This window comes from Leguminivora glycinivorella, chromosome Z (genome assembly GCF_023078275.1).
Source record: "Leguminivora glycinivorella isolate SPB_JAAS2020 chromosome Z, LegGlyc_1.1, whole genome shotgun sequence".
NCBI lineage: Eukaryota > Metazoa > Arthropoda > Insecta > Lepidoptera > Tortricidae > Leguminivora > Leguminivora glycinivorella.
Genome location: NC_062998.1, coordinates 54,006,339 through 54,031,833, shown reverse-complemented (window position 1 = coordinate 54,031,833; position 25,495 = coordinate 54,006,339). Strand labels below are relative to the sequence as shown.

The window sequence follows — 25,495 nt, the reverse complement described above, 5'->3', positions numbered from 1 at the left end:
AATACTATACTTTTACTACATTCATATACCTTATTTACTACTACCATACCATGAATATGAAATTAAATAAAGAGTCCCCATATAAAATTGAAAATTATGTTATTAGCAATTTAATTCAAAACTATCAAGATTATTCGTGTCTGCGTTGAAACGCGCGTTGAGTTGCCGGTGCTCGCGTACCGAGCGCCAACGCCATCTATCGATGGTCGTTTCGTGAAATTGATGAGCGCTCTAAGGAGTAAGGGGTCTTACCGGGATTCGAACCCAGGATTAGGCAGGGTCACTAGCACTACCGATACCGACTGAGCCAAACTGTTCATGTACTGAGAGTACCTGAAATAGCAAGACACGTTCGTACGTTTCCGAAAAAATACGAAAGAAAATCTTTTCGCACTACGTCTGTAAACATATAGAAACGCACTCCTAAGGATTTGTAAGTGCAACCTGGGGGCCGATTTTTGAATCTCACTGTCACTAAAATACCGGTTGAAAACGGTGAATTGCCTATTATTTTCAGTGACAATTTTCTGAATTCGAACGTGAGACTCAAAAATCGGCCCCCTGGCGATGGAAAAAGGTAAAATAATATTAATTAATCGCGTTCGACCTGTGTTACTGTAAATATGAGCACTAGTGTTCTATTTAAAAGTGCTTATTGTAAGCCTATTTGAATAAAGAATATTTTGATTGATTGATTGACTTGTAAAATAATGGCGGCATCATCATCCATCACGGATGAAAGAATGCAGGCTGTGATAGGTTTCATGGGAAATATCAGTACGCCGGGCTGCATAAATGTTGCATCTATATTTGTCTTCCTATTTTTAGGGTTCCGTAGTCAACTAGGAACAGGAACCCTTAAAGTTTCGACATGTCTGTCTGTCCGTCCGTCCGCGTTCCTAGGTTCCTAGTTGATTACGGAACCCTAAAAATGCCTCGTTACGTGATACGAGTACTCAGTACAACACATTTTGCAACAACACAAAAATTATGAACTCGTTAGAGGCCTGAGACATATTTAAAATCACAGGCAAGTAACAACTTCAGTACAAATTCTGACACGCTCGGCCCCTATACAAATAGATGAACTTGTTTCTTCACTTTCTTCTATATATATATATATATAGGTCTGTATGAATCGCTTTTTCTTCAACGTGGAGAAAAAGGGTGGCATGTTGCCTATGATCATATTTCTATGATAAACATTGTCACCGGCATAAATAAGTGATGATCTCTGTACCTAGTCGCTTTAAATCGTTTGACATTTCAAACAACACGTTAATGTGACAAGGTATAGAAATAGAAGTCATCACATATTTATGCCGGTGACTGTATGATAGTAGACTATCGGCCTTAGCATTAGAAAGCTGAAATTTCTGAGTCCGACTCGCACTTGTCCGGCTTTTTTATTAGTATGCATCGAGGACATGCAAACGTGTGAATCTCGCCTAATCCCGAACATTCAACCCTAGGCACCATGGATCAGTTGCAATCCTTGCAATGCACACATATATACCTATGCCATCGCGGACTTTTTTCGTAGATTACACCATACATTACTTATGATATCATAGTAACGGTAAATGGGCACGGTATAATAAAGAGTACAGTATGGCCACTCCCGCTCCCCGCTGAAAGTGCCGCCCCTCTCGGTTACCTCACAGTTTCCGCCTGTCAAAAGCGCGAACAGTCGACCTGTCATATTTCACTCATACAAGCATAGTACGCGTTCACCTATGCACGAGCTTATATAGACTGTGTGCTAGGAACGCACCTCTTTCATATATTTGATTGCCAGTGTCCGAGGTGTGGTTATGGACAATTGGGCAGCGTCTTCGATTGAAGCTCAAATGCCGTGTGATTTTTACCGATTTGATTTGCACATCGTTATACTTCAAAAAAAAATAGTTTGTATCTCTGGATAGAAGCGCTGGTAGCCTAGCAGTAAATACGTGCGACTTTCGTTCCGGAGGTCGCGAGTTCGAACCCCGGCTCGCTCCAATGAGTTTTTCGGTATTTATGTGTGTCATTTGATATTTGCTAGTCGGTTTTCGACTAATTCCAATAAGGTCTAGTTTACCCTTCGGGTTGGAAGGTCAGATGGTAGTCGCTTTCGTAAAACTAGTGCCTACGCGAAATCTTAGGATTAGTTGTCAAAGCGGACCCCAGGCTCCCATGATCCGTGGCAAATTAAATTAAAGTATATATTGCCATTATTGTATTTAAGTATTTGTATATATCGTTGTCTGAGTACCCACAACACAAGCCTTCTTGAGCTTGCCGTGGGACTTGGTCAAACTGTGTAAGAATGTCCTATAATATTTATTATTTATTTATTCATTCAAGTATCATAATGAACCAAATCTATTTCTCTATGTGGTACCCAAGATTTTGTAACAGTATGCACTTTCGTAGGTTTGAAATGCTGTACATGAAGCTCGGAATATAGTTATTTACATCCCCGAGCAAATTTGCCTAATAACATTTGCCCTGACTAGCAAATTTGCCTAATAACATTTGCCCTGACTGACAAGTGAGAAGGACCCGTATTCCCGTTCTATTTCCATGTAGTCCTTCGGCCTTGAGGGCGGTACTATATCTATATGACCTAGATAACACTTTAAATGTCTACAAAGACATATAACTCCGTATAGACAGATAAAGTTTAAGAAAAAACGTACCTCAGTACCATACAGAAAATGGTACGGTGGCCTAGATGGCATTACACCTTTGGGGTACGCTCAACTAGATGGCGCTAATATTAATATTTGACATTTTAACTCATATCAAGCTAAGAATATGGGCCAAATTGTCTAAACTGAGGTTCAAAAGTTTTAAGCCTGTGTCAAGAGATGGCAGTCTATGTACTGTGATTACTCGTTTTACTTCGACAGTCTCTATAATACTAGATCCTCTTTGATATGTATATGACCTAGATATTTTTAGGGCACCGTGTCGAATCTATATATAGACTGACCCTGTGCTGAAAACTCCATGTAGCTACTTTATTATATTATCCTTGTTCTGTGCGGATGTGTGAACTTTCACACATTTTCAGCACAGTATAATAAAGAGTACTATGGTACAGTATGGGCATTTCCGCTCCCCGCTGAAAGTGAAGCCCACCCCCTCTCGGTTACCTCACAGTTACCGCCTGTCAAAAACGCGAACAATCTACCTGTCATAATTATCTCACTCATACAAGCATAGTACGCGTCCATATACACGAGCTTAGACTGTGTGCTAGGAACGCGCCTCTTTCATATATGTATTTGAGCGCCAGTGTCCGAAATGTGCTTTCAGCGACATATAGAAAAGGTCTTGAAAAATACGATGTGCCTATTACATTACATGCAGTAACGTTGTATCAATTACATTTCATTGAAGGTCAAAAGAGCATCTATGTGTTTGCTTTGGTTCTGCGCACGCCTTTCAAACGTCGGGACGGAATAACCTTGCTACTTGAATAAAACGGTGTTTGTTGCCTTGTAGGCGGCAAAGTGGATGTTTAACCGCACGTTCCAATATTGATACCCGAGCAAGCGAATGATTTTAATATTGAACCACGAGCGACACGAGCGTAACAAACTTTGGAAAGTGACGGTGGGCTTTATCCCCGAGGTCTAAGTCAAAATATACAAATAAATTAGTTTTCCCCTCACTAGGTCAGAAACACGTGTTTTGTCCTTTAATACCAGCGGGTAAAAACGCATTTTATCCACTAGTGGGTAAAGTAATTTGACCTTGAATAAGTCAAATTAACTGCTTTAAAATTGATAAAAGTAGGTGAATCTAGTAATAAAGATGATTTACCACCTGTGGAACTACTGGAAGCAGTGATAAACGCATTTTTTTGCTTTGTAGTTTCCTCGCTATAGTGAGGGGAAAAGTTTTGTGTTACACTCGGGTGCAAATGTATTTTACTTCTCGTGTGTTAAAAACTCGCAAGTTCAGGATTCTATTCTCGTACTCGCTTCGCTCGTGGTTCAACTATAGAATCCTTTCACTTGCTCGTTTTTCAATTCCACACTCGGCGTTAAAATACAACTTTGCCCCCTTGTATAACAAATAACTATTGTTTGACAAGTAAATAAAATAAAATGTATCAATAAACTGTACAAACTTTTTCACAGGAACGGAGTGAGACTCGTACAGAGGAAGTTCGCGCAAGGTGTACCCATACCGGCGAGCAGCGTCAGCGTCGCGCCCACGCCGCCGGAACGCAAGCCGGACCCGCCTTACCCTCCCAAGAACGTATACCACAACAATATGTCAGCTAGGAGCCTGCTCGACATAGTGTCCATGCAAAGTGAGTACTTACCTAAGTAACAATTACCTATGTCACACCTCGGACACTGGCGATCAAATATATCAAAGAGGCGCGTCCTAGCACACATTCTATGCTCGTGTAGGTCGCGTACTATGCTTGTGAGTGAGATATGACAGGTCGACTGTTCGCGTTTTTGACAGGCGGTAACTGTGAGGTAACCGAGAGGGGGTGGGCAGCACTTTCAGCGGGGAGCGGGAGTTGCCATACTGTACGATAGTACTCTTTATTATACTGTGCCTATCTACGAGTATAAATAAATAAATATTATAGGACATTCTTACACAGATTGACTGAGTCCCACGGTAAGCTCAAGAAGGCTTGTGTTGCAGGTGCTCAGACAACGATATATATAATATACAAATACTTATATATGTACTTAGAAAACATCCATGACTCAGGAACAAATATCTATGCTCACCACACAAATAAATGCCCTTACTGGGATTCGAACCCGGGACCGCGGCGTAGCAGGCACGGTCACTACGCGCTAGGCCAGACCGGACGTCGAGTATGTATGTAAGTATAGTAGGGTAAAAGAGGGATAGTTGTCCCAGTTTTTGAAATGCCAACTTTTTATGCAGAATATTATGCTTAAAATAGTTTAATAGTATTTTACAAAATCGTGATATAATACAAAGCTTTTCAGTCGAGTACCATGTTTAGGCCACGAAGCTTGCTGAGTGGCCTAATAGTACGGTACGAGAGTGAAAAGCTTAATTGACAACATTTCATATTTTTGAGTACAACTTTTTATTGTTTGGTTTGAAAGAACTCAGTACTAAAAGATACACGTATTTTTTTATTTTTCCAAAAACTGCTATTTTAATGAGAAAATCCCTTCTTATTACTACTTCGAGCAGAAAGAGCGTAAGTTACAAACGTCAAGACAACAGCTTCGTGACGTCACATGTGTTGTTTCATACACCTAAGAAAACGACAAAATCATTAAAAAAAAAAAAGTTTTAACAGTCAGCTCAAACAGTTCGGTATGTCTGACTGTCAAGTGACTCAAGTGTCACTGTCAACCATAGTGAATGACTACGAACCATAGACTAAGCCATGAAATTTTTAATATCTTTGCTACGAAGAGTGATAAGTCCCTTCCCAACTGGAAGATTTTTTTGTTATAGTGGCAGCTCTAAATCAGCTATTTGACGTCACTTCCCCTTTAAGCTATTTTTAAGATTTTTTACACTAAAAATACGGAAAAAAAAATTAAAAAAATTATTTATGTGATCTACAAGCGTATATCTCGAAATGGTTTTCGATTTAGGGACATTGAAAATTTTGAAACGTTGTCAATTATATCACTATTGTATACAATACTTTTTCTATGAGTCATCATCTTCATCATCAATCAAATGGACGAAAAATATCATCATTCAAGTTAAAATTAATGTTAATGGCGTCGTTCACCGTTGTATCAACATCGAATTACTTGGCAACCAATTGTTTGTAATAACCGTCTGTAATTGGTCGATAACGCGATAGATAAAAAAAATGTGTTTCAGATGCAGAAAAATTTGCCAGGTATCGTAAATTAGTATAGAACTTGTATGAAGTTCTATTTTTGATTTTTTTTCAGTTAATTAAAGTGAAGTGTAATGAAATATTATAGTTGACTAAGTGTCAAAGACTATCCAACACTCAAAAGTCAGCACTTATAGTTTAGTCTGTGGTGTCCTAATTGACAAATTAAAGTCGAAGAGTAGAAAAATGTACTTTTTCTCAAACATGGTATGAAATATTGATGTTATGTGCCTTATAATTGGCAGCGAAGTATGACGTTGCAGGTGCGGCTAGGACGATTGATAGATAATGGAATTTCATACAAACCTTGCAGACCAAGGCCGGCAAAGTCCTCTTTTTTAATTTCCAAACACAGATAAATAAAATAAAATAAATAAAATAAATTGTGACATAACATCCAGGTATTTAGCCAATTAAAAAAAAACTATAAGGGGCTTTATAGACGTGCCGACTGCAACTGATACGGGCCCTAGATAATATTTGATTTTGGGTGCGTTTTCATACAAAAAAAATTTTTTTCGTTTTTTTTGAATTTTTTTTTAACTTTTTGTTTTTTTATAAGCGTATACGGGGCGTCAAAGGGGAACGAAAATTCGATTATTTTTGCGCTACGACGCACCGTTTAGGAGATACAGCCATCCAAAGTTACTATTTTCAGTAGACTTTATTTATTTCATACCATGTTTGAGAAAAGCACTATACATACCTCGGCGGGAAATGGGGTTGCCGGCCGAAGACATATAGACGGCCGAGCGAAGCGAGGCCGGATAGGTCTGAGTCCTTTGTCCCGGCCTCTGTAGTAATGTACTATTATTATTAGTATACATATGTATTAACGAGAACTTATTGAGATATTTTTTTTTCTGTTTGTTGTTAAATTATGAATTTTTACAAAAAAAAAACCCTCGTGTGAGGATACATACCTACTGTGTGGCTTAGATGCCCCAGATTGACCCGGGCTTTAGTTGCCCTAAGAAAATGTTGATTTTTACTGATGTATTTTTTAAGGTTAGCTGAATTAATAACCTTAGCTTCTTATAGTTATCTAGCATCTAAGTCATCCGTATTCTTTCATTTGTAATATGTTAGGGAGACCTGTTATTGGCTTCATTTTTGTATCCTAGTCTTAAGCCTATGTTCTTTTGTTAAAGCTGTTGGTCTTCTAATAAAATAAAATAAAATAAAAATAAAATAGTTTGTATGCACTAGTGCGGTATAATGCGCCATATGTACTGTAATAGTAATTATTACACATTTCGAGGGTGAACCCCATTTCTATCGCCTAGTATAGGATATAGCCCAATTTTCTCCCCAACTTACAATAAAGTCCACTTACAGATATTCATAAGCACAAGCAAGAGCCCCTCGTGGTGCTCGAGCGCCTCCGCGAGGACGAGATACCGTCCCCGCCCGTGCCCGCCGTGCCCAGCGGGCGCCGCGCCCGGCCCAGGATGCGTGTGCCCCTGAGGAGGCGCAAACACAAGGGGAATAAGGGCAACATGTGCTTGAGGTCCGGGAAACGGAAGTCTACAGAAGCAACAAAGGTATGTACTTTTTACTATAGGTTTGACCACTAATGATACCTAATATTTTATATTTAATATTATATACCTAGTATTTCCGGACCGATGCGACCTTCAAATCTTCAAGAAAAGAGCGTACACCCATCTTAAAAGCCGGCAACGCACCTCCAACACCTCTGGTGTTTCGGGTATCCATGGGCGGCGGTGATCGCTTACCATCAGGCGACCTGTCTGCTCGTTTGCCTCCTATCACATAAAAAATAATAATAATAATAGGGAACTTGACTGAAGTTAAAATAAAATATTTTATACCATGCACGAAATAAAACATCAGATAATTATAAGAAAAACATGGACAGAAGTTATTTTTAAATACAATTTCTATTTAATAAGTCAGGTAGAAATATGTATATAAAGTAATTGAGTTGACCGTGACGTCACTCAATTCGATTTCATATAAATTCCATATTAGCAAGACGTTTAAATTCGTTTTGACAGTTCTTAAAAAGAAGCTGATTTGACTAGGAGGCAAGTAGCCTATACTAGGTGTGTACAAAGGATCCGTGTGCCCCTGAGGCGACGCAAGCCCAAGGGGAATAAGGGTAACATGTGCTTCAGATCAGGGAAACGAAAGTCTACAGAAACAACAAAGGTATATACTTTTTACTATAGGTTTGACGTTTGACCACTAATGATATCCAATACCTATAACGGCTCAGCCACGGCATTGGTCTAAGCGCGACAGCGGTGAGCGGTGGCCATACATTGGAGCGAGACACAGCGATGGGACTTTCATTCGCACGTATGGCTGCCGCTCACCGCTGTCGCGCTTAGACCAATGTCGTGGCCGGGCCGTTAGGTGTGTCCAAGGGGTCCGTGCCCTTGAGACACAAGTGGAATAAAACCAACATGTGCTTGAGGTCCGGGAACACAAGCACAAGTACAAAAGGCACCAAGGTACATAACATTAGCTGATGAATTGATGATATAATTATTATTATGTTTGTTCTCTACATATCTCGAGACCATGGGGTTCCGGACCTTTGTAAGGCATACGTGGGGCCGAAGCCAACATTATTATTATTATTAATATAACGTATTATCCCACTGTTGGGCAAAGGCCTCCCTCAAATTCCTCTACGCATCCCTATCCCCTGTAGTCTCCTACCAGTCCTCGTCAAAGGCGTCAAGCTCGTCACGCCATCTCTGGCGAGGTCTACCGCGACGCCTTACACTTTGTGGTACCCAACGTGTGGCTATCTTGGCCCACAGGGCATCCGGCATCCGGCAGACGTGTCCCGCCCAGTCCCACTTCTATGATATAATATACTAGGTTTAACCAACAATGACTCTCGTACCTAAAAGAAAAATCATTTCATCATTTAGTTCTTAACCGACCTGCGTCTGTAGTGAAGGTTTACATGCGGAAATGCTGCTCTGGTTTTTGTTTATATTCTACGGGTGACAATTATCAACTGAATCTTTATTTTGTGAGTAGGTTCGATCATCATGTAGAACTTTTGTATAAATTCACATTTAGGGAATATGGTGGAGCTATATATTTACTGTTATATGTTATGCTCATGAGGTCGCTCACAAATCCACTTAAAGCCTCCGCCACACATAAAGCGTTTTGACAGCGTAGCGTCAGCGAAGCCGAATGCGCGCGCGTTCCGCTCGCAATCCGCGCTCGTTAGTTGGCGCAACGCCAGCGTTCGTCCGGCGCACCGCTGTCATTGCGCTCCGCTAACGCTCCGCCTACGCTCTCAAAACGTGCATGCGTGGCCGAGCTTTGATAGGCTAGTTTCCTACTAGTCAAATCAGCTACTTTTTAAGAAATGTCAAAACGACTTGCTAATATGAAATAACTATGAAATACTGAGGAGTGACGATGACGTCACGGTCAATTTTATTACTTTATATGTTTCTCTTTGACTTATTAAATACAAATTATGTTTAAACATAACTTCTGTCCATATTTTTCTTCTAATTAATTGGTGCTTTATTTCGTGCACTGCATAAAATATTTTATTTGAAGTATAGAAAACTAGCCTATAGTATATTCTTGATGAAAAATATTTTTCTTTTTATGCAGGGACCAATTAAGAAGCGTAAGAAGCTGTCTTCCGAGTCCACGGACGACATACCGCTCGTTTACTACTTCAACCGGCCTACCAAGCATGCTAGTCAACTCAGACAGAAGGAAATCGCGGGTATGTTACAAGTGTTACAACTTCTAAATTTTATACTGCTACTAGCTTCTGCCCGCGGCTTCGCTCGCGTAAGAAAGAGACAAAAAGTAGCCTATGTCACTCTCCATCCCTTCAACTATCTCCACTTAAAAAATCACGTCAATTCGACGCTCCGTTTTGCTGTGAAAGACGGACAAACAAACGCACACATACTTTCCCATTTATAATATTAGTATTGATCAAGGATGAGGCAACAATCGCCTCATGTTTTTAGCGCCACCTATCATAACTACACTGATGATGCCTGCAATTTTTGCAAAATGTACATTAAGATATCATGATATTAAAATAAAGAAATGTCATTTGTTCTTAAAAAAAATAAAAACACGCAAAAATATTTGGGGAAAATATGTTCTTCTCTTCTTCCAGGCTCCGAAACAGCGCCATCTAGTAAGCCTGAAAGCCCCATACATTTCAGGCATACGCTTTTTTGTATGGGCTTTGTCTATCCCGGTATCATATCGTCTTTGCTTCTATAGTCTTACCTCCTTGTTCATAAACTTACTCTAAAGTCTAAAGTTATCAAGCCGATAAAGTTCGTTTGTCCCTATCCGACGTATAGGTGTGATAGAAAGGGACAAACGAACTTTATCAGCTTGATAACTTTAGTGAACGTTTATGAATAAGGGGGTTTAACTTTAGGTATTTAAATAAAATGTATACAAAATCTACCCTCAAAAAACTCCTCTAACCAGTTGAGGGCAAATGAAAAGATTACACGACCAAGTAAGGAGGTTAAAACAGGTCGCTCAGTGACGGATCCGCTTGATTTTGTATTTGGTTGGTTACCCAACAAATGTAACTAACCACCAAAGTGGATCGATCGAGTATTATAGAGAGTTACTGTCAAAGTAAAATGTGTAATCACAGTGCATAGACTGCCATCTCTTGACGCAAGCTTAAAACTTTTGAACCTCAGTCTTAACAATTTGGCCCATATTGTTAGCTTGATATGTGTTAAAATGTCAAATATTAATATTAGCGCCATCTAGCCGAGCGTTACCGAAATGTGTAACGCCATCTAGGCCACCGTACCGTTTTCTCTACGGCTTTGAGGTACGTTTTTTTCTTAGACTTTATCCGACTATACGGAGTTACATATGTCTTTGCTAACCACTAACTAAAAAAATAACAAAACGACCCATCTTTTAATAGTTTACATAATTTCTTACCTAACAAACTATTATTTTATTTATCAAACTATTTGATCGTTTGAAAAAAAGCTAGATAGATACCTACATATGTGTACAAACAACTATAATCTTTACAGACAAGAAGGAAAAAGTTTCTTTACGAGAGAGACGCGCGTCCACAGCCACGCCAAGAAGAAATAGCACAAGGGAGAGAAGCGACACCCCTGTTGAAAAACCCACTTTAAGGGCCGACTCTATAGGTAAGTAACTAAAAATATATATATACGCTACGGGCACAGCAACCGCATCTACTTAGCGTGTCAAATGAACTCAGTAAAATCCACTGAGTTGTCCGTCTTCAATCGCAGCTTGCAAGTTTCTGGCGTCAATTTTTATAAGTTGAAGTCAACAAAAAGGGCCTGAGACATATTTAGAACAGCAGGCAAGTAACAACTTCAGTACAAAATCTGACACGCTCGGCCTCTACTTATACAAATATATGAACTTGTTTCTTCTATATAAATCTAGTCAGCATCGAATATAGGTACAGAGATAGTCTTTGTGTTTATGGTAACAAAGTATATGTTTCGCGCGTAGAGTTTGCCTTCCACCCTTGATTTGAAGGTTACCAGGTTATTTGAGCCAAGGAATTCTACTTGAAATTATATTTACATATCGTTTTCGTGCCTTGCAACGGATACGTATTTCCGGACCTATTCTAAAATGACTGTCAATAGAAATTGCGAATATTGTTAGCAAACTATTCAGTGAAATATCCATATTCTAGCACAATGTTATATTTTTCATAGTTAAGGATCATGATTCATGATGTGGTAAGCAAAATACAAATCAGGAGTAGGTATCACATATTTATATTAACCTTAAATATATAACTATTTACATTATATTATGATACATTATTAAAACAATTGCCCTTTGCCCTTTCAGGGTTCATGTTGAGACTGTACTTAGCCTAAGATCATTATATGTACACAAGAATTGCAACTCATTGAAATTGAAAACAGTGTCAATTTTCAATCATAGTTATTAACTAAGCTATATATAAATTCATTTAAAGATTTTCAAATTCAATCATCAATTTCAATTGCAAATTCTCTAATCAAAATTCATTTTTCATCCAAAAATTCTGCCTATTAATAATTAACCATTTTTTTTATATAAGTATATATACTGAAATAGTGTGTCATTAAAAGGATTTACAAAACATTTACATGCCACTTAAATTATGAGAAAAATCGAATCTAAAATTACAAGAAAGTTGAAACTAAATTACAAAGATACGACGAGTGTTTTTTCATACATAGCATAGAGCACCACATGACAAGAACCTTATTTTCAGCGTCGGACGACCGAAACTTCACATTCAAAGCGCCTCCGAGCCCGGCGCGTCTCAGCTACAGGCTGCACAGCAAGAAACTAGCTCCCGCCGCAGGTAAATCATTTTTTAATTTAACTTAACATAAAACTTTAAGGGCCACTTGCACCAACGAAAATGGTGGGTTAACCCTTTATATGGAATTTGACAGTTGACAGCCCACTAACCCTGTGTTAAGTGGTTGGTGCATGTGGGCCTTATAGTCACAAACTCAACATTCATCATAAAGGGAAAAAAGAATACTCTTTTCACTTCTCATGCTCGAAAAGTGTAGATGACAAATAAATAAATATTATAGGACTTCTTACACAGATTGACTGAGTCCCACGATAAGCTCAAGAAGGCTTGTGTTGTGGGCACTCAGACAACTATATATACAAATACTTACATGTACGAGGGTCATGCCAAAAGAAGTTAGATACTCCATGGTCATTTGATCGATACTGGCCAGTTAAATACACCATTGTAAAGGTAGGTTATTTGCTTATAAATTTAAAAATGGAACACTTGGAAATTCTTAGGATTCTTTTTTTAATTATTTTTTTTTCTAAATAATTTTGGCGGGAATTTTCCGCAACAATGGAGCTTACTGGACGTGATTTTCGTGTTATGATATATTACGACTTTAAAAAAGGTTTAAAACCTCAAGAGTGTTTTGAACTTTTAGTCTCGACTTTTGGAGAGTCTGCGTGTTCACGTGCAACTGTTTTTAATTGGTTTGCTGAATTTAAAAGAGGACGGGAGAGCTTTAAAGATGAGGCGAAGACCGGACGGCCGCCAACCGCAGTCACTGAAGAAAATGTACAGGCTGTGGAAAAAAATATTCGTGCGAACCGACGAATTACATATGTAGAGCTCGAACGTGAACTGGGCTTTGGATCAGCAGCATTGCAAACTATAATTCATAGTAAACTGTCTCTTCATAAGCGTTTTTCAGGGTCTATATTAATTCGCATAACTGAATACTCCTAATATGAATTGGCATACCGTTTATTACGCATAACGTTTAATACGCATATCATTATTTCGCATAACAGATTACGTATAATGCTAATGCGCATAATGTAAATTGGTATAACGATGAATTGGTATAAGTATAATAAGCATAACTTTGTTTCGTAGAATTATTAAATGGCATACAAGAAAATTATATTTTCACCAACACTAACGGGTAAAGGCTTACTTTGCTGTTCGAAAACAGATACCAAATTTGCATTTTAGCCACAAGAGTGCAAAGTAATTTCATACAAATTTTAACTTGATATCTTAAGCTAGTTGTTTAGTATACAACCTTTTTATTTATATCGCTGTACTACCTCATTGGATTTAGTAAGGCTACTGGCCTGTTAACTTACCCCTGTGACCAAATATTAAAATTTCTAGTCCTCGATTTCGTCGCTCGAAAATCTGAACGATGAAATAATATTATTTAAATACTATCCATTTTCAATTTCTTTAGTAAGGTACAGCGGGGCAAATCTAGACTGGGAGGCAATTGTAACTAATCCATTTTTTCCATTATTAGACCAGTTACATCTGCCCCCACTCGAGATTTGCCCCGCTGTACCTTACTTGCCCCTATTCATGCTTAGTAAGCGAGACAGTATAAAATTAAACACTCAAAATCGAGCGCTCAAAATTGGAAAATCAGCCCCTGATTGATCCAATCGCTTGCTCCATCCATACAGTTAGTAAGTATGGCAATTCATTTTAGGATAATTAAAGTTATGCGTAATAGTAGTATGCAAATTTCAATTATGCAGATTCATTGTTATGCGAAATAAGAATTATGCATTTTTAATATTATGCTTATTCAATGTTATGAACAATTATGTTATGCCAAATCTGTTATGCGACTTCAAATTATGCGAATTAATGATAGGCGAAATAGAGGGCACCCCGTTTTTCAAGATGAGTGCCGCACAAGCTCACCGATTTATAGAAACCCCGTCGGCATGGATTGGTGCAAATTTATGATAGATAAATTCGACGCAGGCGAGAAAAAAAACGTATATGATATACTTACAGGTGACGAAACATGGCTATATAACTACGATCCCGAAACAAAGCGACAGTCCACAGTATGGTGTTTTGTAGATGAACCGACGCCAACAAAATGTCGCCGAACCCGAAGTACACAAAAACAAATGGTTGCCTCATTTTTCTGCAAGACGGGACATATTGCTACAATAGTGCTAGAAGATCAAAAGACAGTTAATTCAGAATGGTATGTGACAGTTTGTGCCCCAAGAGTACTGTCAGCTTGGTGTGACAAGCGGCCGAAGTCATGCAGGAACCCGGCACCTGCTCTGGCACCACGACAACGCTGCCCCGCACACTTCCGCTAGAACACTTGACTATTTCAGCTCAAAAAACGTGACTATTCTGCCCCACCCCCCATTTTCCCCTGGCCTAGCCCCCTGTGATTTTTACCTTTTTCCTAAAATTAAAGAAAAATTAAAAGGAAAGAGATTTGAGAACAAAGAAGACGCCCTGGCTGCGTATAATTATGAAATTTCTGAGGTGTCTAAAGAAGAGTGGTCATCGGTATTTTCTAAGTGGTTTAGACGGATGGAAAAGTGTATACGTGTTCACGGTGAATACTTCGAAAAAATAGATAGCTGTAATAAAGAATAAAGTATGTAAATTTTGAGTATCTAATTTCTTTTGGCATGACCCTCGTACATAGAAAACATCCATGACTCAGAGCATGCTCTTTACACAAATAAATGCCCGTAACCGGGATTCGAACCCAGGACCGCGGCTTAGCAGGCAGCCACAAAACTTGTTATATTATTTTATTTTTGCTACATTTTATTAGACATATTTAGTAAATCACATAAAATAGGAGTCCATTATCGGTCAAAAATGTTTGACTTGGCAGAAAACCAAGCGTCTGAAACTCTTGACATGTTGAAATAAAGGGTTAGCTGGCGGGATTGGTTACGTATTAGGTTCTTTCGCTTAACGACAATTTCGTGGTGTAAATTGCCGTGAAAAATATACGTATTTCCGCAATCAAAGTGAAAAGCAGAGTGTATGACCATTTTTACCCTCGTCTACTACAAAAAATTTCCTCGAGTAAAAATGGGTCACTTTATGACCTTGTAAAATCTACAATTTTTTTGGAGGTCGTGTAAAAATTTGAATATGCCGTTACTGAATCTGTTTCTGAATTAGTCCGGTTTCCTGACGATGTTAAAGTTCTTGTGTAAAAAATATTGACGTTCAACACGGCCACCTTAAAATCGTTTCTAAAGCCAAGAAGCTCAACTTACGCTTACTTTTGAATGTATCGCTGTCATAGCTTATAAGCACTATTTATTGAGTGATTACTTATTTAAGGTTAGCACTTTGTACATAACCATTATAATTATCCACTATACTTGTAATTTAACTTGTCATTTTGACATGGTTGTAGAGTGGCCTAGGGTTCCAATTGGTTGACTGTACATCCGACACTATCGGAAGCGTTTATCGGATGTAGGATGTCGATTGACACCCGATATCGGATCGGATAATGTGAAAACGGCCTAAGCATTAACCGTTAGTGCGTTTTCACATTATCCGATCCGATATCGGATGTAGGACCGATATCCCATACATTGAAGCCGCCATCTTTGATTTTTGCCTTTGAAATCCTTCCGACATTTGCCACATGCACGACCGATGCGATGCATGCGAAATCAAACCTTATCGATATGGAAGTATGAGACGCGACGATTGCCGACTGGATTTCCGAACGCACACGAATGCGCGCTCGGTCGCCGATCTGCGGCGGAGTGGGCCTAGACCTCGACGCGACGCCGCACTTGCGTCGCGCGAAGCGCAACAGCATTTTAAAACATTATTATTGTACAAATATAATTATTTATTAACCACATCAGCCCCCCCCCCCGACCAAACCAAAACACACTACATTTTTTGCATTTTTCCCCTCGCTAGGTCGGAAACACGCGTTTTGTCCTTCAATACCAGCAGGTAAAAACCCACTAGTGGATAAAGTAATTTGACCTTGAATATAGTCATATAGTGAATCTAGTGATGACGATGTTTTACCACCTGTGGAACTCCTGGAAGCAGTGATAAACGCGTTTTTTGCGTTGTACTTTCCTCGCTATAGTGAGGGAAAATGTTGTTGTGTATCGTGGTTCAACTATAGAATACTTTCGCTTGCTCGTTTTTCAATTCCACACTCGCCGTTAAAATACAACTTTACTTGTATAACAAATAACTATGTATTTTATATTTTTGAATATATTTTTTCGCTTAAAAAGAGTTTAAACGTTTTTTTTTCTAAAAACCTAAATTTTTCAACACTTTTCAGACATCTATCAATGAGAAAGGACCTTTTGTAGTAAGAAACAATACGATTTTTTTATTAAAAACGATAATGTTAAAACGGCCTAATTACGATCGGCGCGCCTAGTGGACGCCAGGCTTAAATTGTCTGGTCTTGGTGTTTTAATAATTTTATGTGTTTATAGTCGTAATTTATTTGCGAAGTATTAATTTTATATCTGGTTCTGTAAAGTGTTTACTACTACTACTTACTAATTCAATTATTTTACTCTTTTTATATCTCATTACCTAAGCTTTACGCTTGTCTCCCTCTTACCACATGAGCAGGGAGCGTACTTTTCATGCCGATGACATTAATCTGACGTCACGCTCCGTATAGGGTGATCCCAAATAGTTTTATTGTAAATTATTAATCATTAGTCGTCAATCATTTTAATCGTGTACAAATTACTTCAAATACAGTAGTCCATTTACATGTGGCATAAATAATACCTACTTGAAATGTGAAACGTGAATAAAATTATTTGATTTGTTTTTATAAATAAATTTAATTGAATAGTATTGTTAACAACACATCACAATAAATAGGTAGAAAAGAGAATTTCTCTCTAACGTAAAGCACACCATCCTTCTTGCAATTATTACCATGCAAAGAAATTCAAAACTTAAAATGATTGATGACTAATGATTAATAATTTACAATAAAACAATTTGTGATCACCCTATATGGAGCGTGACGTCAAATTGATGTCATCGGCACGAAAAGTACGCTCCCTGCACATGAGTGACATGACCGTTGTGTTCGTAGCTCGGCCGCTAAAGAAAGGTCTGGCAAAGGACGCTCGCTGGTCATCCCTTCGCTCCGCCCGAGCGCCCTCTGAGACTAGAAGCATCGTGCGGCGTCTACGGAACAAGGTTCTTATAGGTAAGTGAAACTATAGCATTGAGGCATGTCTGCCTCTTACCGCTTGACTGTGTTCGTAGCTCGGCCGCTAAAGAAAAGTCTGGCCAAGGAGGCGCGTTGGTCATCCCTTCGCTCCGCCCGAGCGCCCTCTGAGAGTAGAAGCATCGTGCGGCGCCTACGAAATACAGTGCTCATTGGTAAGTAAAAATGTATAAGCGATAGGGTTGAGTGGAGGAAAAGAGGGGAGGCCTTTTCGAGAAAATACAGGAATCAGTATGTATTTCACAAATATTCTAGAAAACTATTATTAAAGTAAGCACATGGTCGTAGAAAAAGTATTGCATGCAATGGTGTTTAATTGAGTTAAAAAATACTCGTAGTGTCTTTATTAACAATTTTCGGCTTCGCCTCAAATTGTTACCCTCGGCGCTCGCCTTTTTTGATCTCTGTTAACCACCAGTTGTATAAAATACTATTTATATTTAACTTTTTTCAGGTAAAAAGCCGCCAAAACCTGCAGCCAGGAAAGCGGGCCCAAAAGCAAACAAAGGTACTAACTTTTCTCAGCTAACATTTGTAACTCTCTAAGGGCCACTTGCACCAACGTAAATGGAGGGTTAACCCACCATTTTATATCAAATTTGACAGTTGACAGCCCACTAACCCTGAGTTCAGTGGTTGGTGCAAGTGGGCCTAATGAACATAAAATTAAAATGAATGTATTTTTCACCCGTTGACCACGAATGCAGTGAGTGTCAAGTGTTCGGAACGTCGAGATGAATTGTAAATTCATTATACGCGATTTAATACGTTTCCATAGTTTTATTTCATGATTAACTATTACAATACTTGTTGACAAAATCCCCCTTACCTCCCTTGTTGCACAATATACTATTAAACACACTTTTACAAATTCCGACATAGGACAGCTAAACGAATGGTTGTGATGAGTTTGTGTTCGGTGGAGGGCAACATATTATAGTATGAATTTTCTGAGATGAACTTTTCGCTTTTGCCCTAATCTGTTAAACAAAGGCCTTTGTTTCTATTATTCGCGGCGGTTATCTCCCGTTTAAACGGCACGTGCTTTAGTCTCAGTGTAGTTAAAAAGCAACTATCATGATAGCAATAAGGTTCAAATCCATAAAAAGCCCTTTCGGAGATAACACGTTTTGTCATCTTCTAAAAAAGTTACCTGCACACTGCAAACTGTTTAATACCTTATTGCTATCATGATAGTTGCTTTTTAACTACACTGAGACTTTAGCACGTGCTGTGGAAACGGGAGCTAACCGCCGCGAATAATAGAAACAAAGGCCTTTGTTTAACAGATTAGGGCAAAACCGAAAAGTTCATCTCAGAAAATTCATACTATAGTCATTATTTAATAATACTTTTTTGTTTGTTAGACGACGCGCCTCTATCGCCGCCCGGTCCTTCCGGCTTCAGAGTGCCGCGGCCGCCACCCTCGGAGAGCAGTGAGTATAATTACTTATCTTATATTAAACTAGCTTTTGCCCGCGGCTTCACACGCGTTAGAAAGTAGCCTATCTCACTCTTCATCCCTTCAACTATCTCCACTTAAAAAATCACGTCAATTCGTCGCTCCGTTTGGCCGTGAAAGACGGACAAACAAACACAAGCACTTTCCCATGTATAATTTCAAACCCGTGTCTTTAAATCACTTAGCCATCACTATACACCGTGTTTTTATTGAATTCCGTTAACTTTAATCCTAATAGTTAAGCGTCTTTAGATTTCTTAACTCTTAGTGCGTTTTCAAATTATCCGATCCGATATCGGATGTCGGACCGATATCCCCTACATTATGGGCGCCATCTTGGATTTTTTCTATTGAAATCCTTCCGACATCCGATATCGGATCGGATAATGTGAAAACGCACTTACGGTTATCGAGTTATTAAAAAAAAATACTGCATTCATGTGTCACATTCTTTACCACTTCCCAATGTTATTTGTTTTGACATGTGCCGTCAATCACTTGACACTAACTTGAATGTTATCCTCAACTCTTACACTGATTAATTAATTTATTATGTATGAAAATGGGATGTATATCTAGATTCCTAATGTTTTTTCTTCGATTTTTAGATCGCCTAATATTTTTTGGCATAATGATCATTTGGCCTAATTTAAATGTCCTAATATTGTTTCGCCTAACGCCGTTAAAACCCACTTTTTAGGGTTCCGTAGCCAAAATGGCAAAAACGGAACCCTTATAGTTTCGTCATGTCCGTCTGTCCGTCTGTCCGTCTGTCCGTCTGTCCGTCTGTCACAGCCGATTTACTCGGAAACTATAAGTACTACAGTGATGAAATTTGATGGGAATATGTGTTGTATGAACCGCTACAAAATTATGACACTAAATAGTAAAAAAAAGAATTGGGGGTGGGGCCCCCATACATGTAACTGAGGGATGAAAATTTTTTTTTCGATGTACATACCCGTGTGGGGTATCAATGGAAAGGTCTTTTAAAATGATATAAAGTTTTCTAAAAAACATTTTTCTTAAAGTGAACGGTTTTTGAGATATCAGCTCTCAAAGTCGTAAAAAGTATGTCCCCCCCCTCTATTTTTATAACTACGGGGTATAAAATTCTAAAAAAAAATAGAGGTGATGCATGCTAATTAACTCTTTCAACGATTTTTGGTTTGATCAAAGTATCTCTTATAGTTTTTGAGATAGGTTGATTTAACTGTAATTTTGGTTAAGTTATTGTGCTTACACTGAAAACGATGGCTGAACCTTATAAGATAGATCAAAAAATATACTACACCAGGTGTATAAATTGACATAATAAGTTTATTATATTTGCTGCTACGGAACCCTTTGTGCGCGAGCCCGACTCGCACTTGGCCGGTTTTTTTTTAGAAGCGATTCGGATTTGTGTGAGGTCACGGTTCTAATCTAACCTAAACCTACCTTTCTAACAGCGAATGGGTTCTGGGTAATGTCATTTTAGGGGCAAAATTTAAATTATGCCAAATGATCGTTAGGCCAAAAGAGCGTTAGGCATTTCATAATTCGGCCAAATGAGTTAGGCCTAGTGATTTTCGAACAAACGTCATTAGGAATGTAGAGGTAGTCCCATGAAAATGATGACAAATCTTTTTTTTGCGAATTTAACTAAAAGTATTAAGAACCTACTAAGAATGGGAGAGGATCGGGCTGCTAAGAGAGCGTATCTGGGAAGACCGACTGGTGGCCGCCCGGTGGGTCGACCCAGACACCGCTGGGCCAGTGTGATGGCGGATCTGTGTCAGCTACAAGCCGATGATTGGCAGGAAGCTGCGCAGGATCGGGATAGGTGGCGTGTTCTCGTTTTGGAGGGCTCGCAGAGCCATATTAGTTAGTTAGTTAACTAAAAGTGATATACAGGGTGGTTCCTGATAATGAACCTAACGACGTGTCGAATTTAACGGCGAACAAAAAAGAAAACAAGTTCTCCCCTAAGTCCTAAGGCACCCCAAAGGTGCAAAGGGCCTTCACAAGCTCGCGCCACGCCTTCCTATCTTCAGCGACCCTCGTGAAAAACAAGATGTATAATTAACTCTCTGCAATTTTTTTAATTTACGGCGCATTGCACAATGTACTATTGTTTCAGGTTATGCCCCATCAGAACAGGACTCTCTAGATTCATACCGACTCTCATTCAGTCCCATACACTTTGGTATGTTACAGGTCAATTCACAAGAGCTGGCACGAATGGAACGATGAGTGAATGGAAATAACCATGTGTCAGATTAGTGGCTTTTCAGTTCCGACCACAGTATAATAAAGAGTACTATCGTACAGTATGGCCACTCCCGCTCCCCGCTGAAAGTGCCGCCCACCCCCTCTCGGTTACCTCACAGTTACCGCCTGTCAAAAACGCGAACAGTCGACCTGTAATATCTCACTCATACAAGCATAGTACGCGTTCACCTACACGAGCTTAGACTGTGTGCTAGGAACGCGCCTCTTGCATATACCCGGTGCTCGTGAGCATTTCGAGAGATTTTAACTGTATATTCCTGATCCCATTTTAAGACTGAAATGTCATATACACTTTTCTAGATTTCGCCTAGTTTCAGAGATATTATCAATAAAAAAAAATCTTATTGTTACTCAGTACAAAAATCTTTTTTAACGGCGTTGATGCCATTATGCAGAATATTCTCACTATCCTCATTGACAGATGTCAAAAAGTGACAAGTAAAACCTTTCAATACTAAGGTTTAAAAAAAAACGTTAAAACTCATTTTTAGTGCCAGTTTTATGAACAACATTTACTTTTTATGTAAAAATACAGTCCAAAATAGTAATTTTTTTTTCCAAAATATCCTGATTTTTTTTTTATTTGTTTTGACCTGAGAGATGCGTGGTTAAAATCTCTCGTGGTTAAAGTCTCACGAGCACCTTGTATTTAATCGCCAGTGGCCGAGGTGTGGTTCCGACTGTACATCAATCCAGGTGCCACTCAAATCAAAGACATATAACTCCGTATAGACAGATACAGTCTAAGAAAAAAACGTACCTCAGTACCATACAGAAAAAGGTACGGTGGCCAAGATGGCATTACACCTTTGGGGTACGCTTAGCTAGATGGCGCTAATATTAATGTTTACATTTTAAAACAACAAGCTAAGAATATGGGCCAATTTGTCAAAACCGAGGTTCAAAAGTTTCAAGCCTGTGTCAAGAGATGGCAGTCTACGCACTGTGATTACACATTTTACCTCGATCCTCTTTGCTCAAATACAATCAAAGTTTGGTTCATTCAATTCGTGCCCGCTTTTGTGAGTCGATCATGTCGTGTAATGCATGTTCCGTCCGTGACGTTCATAAGACACTGGTCCCGCTAGTAAGTGATGAAGAAACGAACAAAGATAGTCGCACCCGTGTGGAATACTGCAGAAGATATTCATTTATTGTGCCAAATTCGATATGAGTCTAGTAGCCTATTATCTTTATTTCTAGTGTATAATTAATTTATCACTTAGCAATTCCTAATGTTATTTAGTTCGACATGTGCCGTCAATCACTTGACACTATGAAAACGATGAAAAATTGTTTTTTGCGAATTTAACTAAAAGTGATATACTGGAGGGTTCCTGATAATGAACCTAGCTATGTGTCGAATTTAACGGAAAACAAAAAAAACTCATTTGTGTGATGAGCACAGATATTTGTTCCTGGGTCATGGATGTTATCTATGTATATAAGTATGTATTTATCTATTTAAGTATGTATATCGTCGCTTAGCACCCATAGTACAAGCTTTGCTTAGTTTGGGGCTAAGTTGATCTGTGTAAGGTGTCCCCAATATTTATTTATTTTTTATTTTATAAAGACTTTCTAGGAAAATTGTTTTGAACTTGATGGGTTCAGTAGTTTTTGAGAAAAATACGGAAAACTACAAAACCCTACACTGAGCGTGGCCCGACACGCTCTTGGCCGGTTTTTAGGGTTCCGTAGTCAACTAGGAACCCTTATAGTTTCGCCATGTCTGTCTGTCCGTCCGTCCGTCCATCCGTCCGTCCGTCCGTCCGTCCGTCCGCGGATAATCTCAGTAACCGTAAGCACTAGAAAGCTGAAATTTGGTACCAATATGTATATCAATCACGCCAACAAAGTGCAAAAATAAAAAATGGAAAAAAATGTTTTATTAAGGTACCCCCCCTACATGTAAAGTGGGGGCTGATATTTTTTTTCATTCCAACCCCAATGTGTGATATATTTTTGGATAGGTATTTAAAAATGAATACGAGTTTACTAAGATCGTTTTTTCATAATATTAATATTTTCGGAAATAATCGCCCCTAAAGCAAAAAAAAGTGCGTCCCCCCCCCTCTAACTTTTGAACCATATATTTAAAAAATATGAAAAAAATCACAAAAGTGGAACTTTATAAAGACTTTCTAGGAAAATTGTTTTGAACTTGATAGGTTCAGTAGTTTTTGAGAAAAATACGGAAAACTACGGAACCCTACACTGAGCGTGGCCCGACACGCTCTTGGCCGGTTTTTTATACTGGAGCGACTATTTTTTGTTGGTTTCTATATATAGAAACTATATCGGCTATAGCCTAGCTCATCGCTTCCTCGCTTTTGGTGCGACGAGTGCTTAACAAGTGTGTTTGTTACATTGACTGTATTGATGCTGAAATAGGTACTTTTACATACGAGTGCTGATTGCCAATTTTCGTAATTTTGCATGAAATCGTGAAACTAAAATAATAGATATAGAAGCTATAGAACGAACCACACGCACAACGCTTACAAAACACAAACACTTACACCCCAAATCAGCAATAGAGAGACTCACTATAAAAAGACAGAAAGGAGGTAGGGGCATGATAAACATCAGCCACCTATGGCAAAAACAAATATACAGCTTACACACATTCTTTCACACTAAATCACACACAAGCTCTATTCACAAAACAATAGTCCAAAATGACCTCAACTACACACCACTTAATCTAAACCAACCACTTGAAACGCGACATCTCGATGATGACCCACAAACTAAACAGATCGACAACTGGAAGAAAAAGGTACTTCACGGACGACATCCTCATGACATAGAACAAACCCACATAGACACGACTGCATCAAACACTTGGCTGAAAATAGGTAATTTGTTCCCAGAAACCGAAGGCTTCATTATTGCAATTCAGGACCAAATAGTAAACACCAAAAACTACCGAAAATACATCATAAAAGACCCAACAGTTACAAATGACAAATGCCGTAGATGCCACACTCAGTCGGAAACCATACAACACATAACCGGAGCATGTACAACACTTACACAGACAGACTACACACACAGACACAATCAAATTGCAAACATCATTCATCAAAACCTAGCACACAAACATAATCTCATTCAAAACAACCATACACCATACTACAAATACAAGCCACAGGTAGTTCTAGAGAACACAACACACAAATTATACTACGACCGAGCTATACTGACAGATCGCACTATCCACTATAATCGACCAGACATTACGTTAATAGACAAAATAAAGAAGATTACTTACCTGATAGATATCTCAGTCCCTAACACACACAATATACAGAAGACCATCACAGAAAAAATAACAAAATATGCAGAACTAAAAGACGAAGTTTATAGGATATGGAGACAGGAGAAAGTGTACGTAGTTCCAATAGTTTTATCCACAACAGGCGTCATCCCAAAACACCTTCACCATAGTTTAAAATTACTGGACCTAAAATCATACATTTACACTACCTTACAAAAAGCCGCTATATTAAATACATGCCGAATTGTGAGAAAATTCATGCAACTTGACACAGAAAACGATAGTCAGGAAACAAATTAACAATCTCTGCTGCATTTACTTGGTGGATAACCCGTAAATGTAGCTTAGTTACCAGCCTAGAGCTGAGAAAACCAACCTTTCCGATAATAATAATAAAACGGGTAGTGCGATAATTGGCTCTGTACTCTGATTATTTGCTTCTAGGCGAGTCCTCGAAGGCGGGACCCTCCGGATTCAAAACACCGACGCCCCCGCGCACTGAAGGCAGTAAGTATTTTATAAATCGTTAGCTTTTGCCCGCAGCTTCGCTCGCGTTAAACTCGAAAATTGCGGAATCCTCCGTACAAACTTCCACCCCCTCCATTGTAGGGAAGTGTGGGGTCAGAACGGAACAATAAGTAGCCTATGTCACTCTCCATCCCTTCAACTAAATATCTCCACTTAAAAAATCACGTCAATTCGTCACTCCGTTTTGCCGTGAAAGACGGACACACAAACAGACACACACACTTTCCCATTTATAATATTAGTATGGATCATTTTGTAAGTGCCTACAAGACAAGCCTTCTTAACTTTAACGTGGAACTCTGTCAATATGTGTGAGAAGGTCCTGTAATATTTTAATTTATATTATTTATTGAAATAATCTTTATTTACATGAACATATTTACATACATAATTATATAAGAAACTAAGACTAAACTTAAAAGCTAGCTAATGTCTAAAATAGACCCTTGAGGCGTTGTAACAAGGATACTGGCGACATTTCCTCGCTGTATCGCAATGCTCGCTGTATGCAATATATTAATTAATTAACTTATATT

The 25,495-nt window shown here is 38.7% G+C and overlaps 1 protein-coding gene across 1 annotated transcript in view; it reads left to right on the top strand.

Moving 5' to 3' along the window:
* The window catches only part of LOC125240521, a 35,033-nt gene extending 17,075 nt beyond the window's left edge, over positions 1–17,958 (top strand). The window contains exons 2-8 of the mRNA XM_048148414.1: positions 4,134–4,309; positions 7,199–7,404; positions 9,479–9,596; positions 10,906–11,028; positions 12,129–12,221; positions 17,275–17,391; positions 17,867–17,958. Of these exons, the coding sequence (XP_048004371.1) occupies positions 4,134–4,309; positions 7,199–7,404; positions 9,479–9,596; positions 10,906–11,028; positions 12,129–12,221; positions 17,275–17,391; positions 17,867–17,958 (925 nt within the window). The remainder of the gene's footprint in view (positions 1–4,133; positions 4,310–7,198; positions 7,405–9,478; positions 9,597–10,905; positions 11,029–12,128; positions 12,222–17,274; positions 17,392–17,866) is intronic.
* The last annotated feature ends 7,537 nt before the right edge of the window (positions 17,959–25,495 follow it).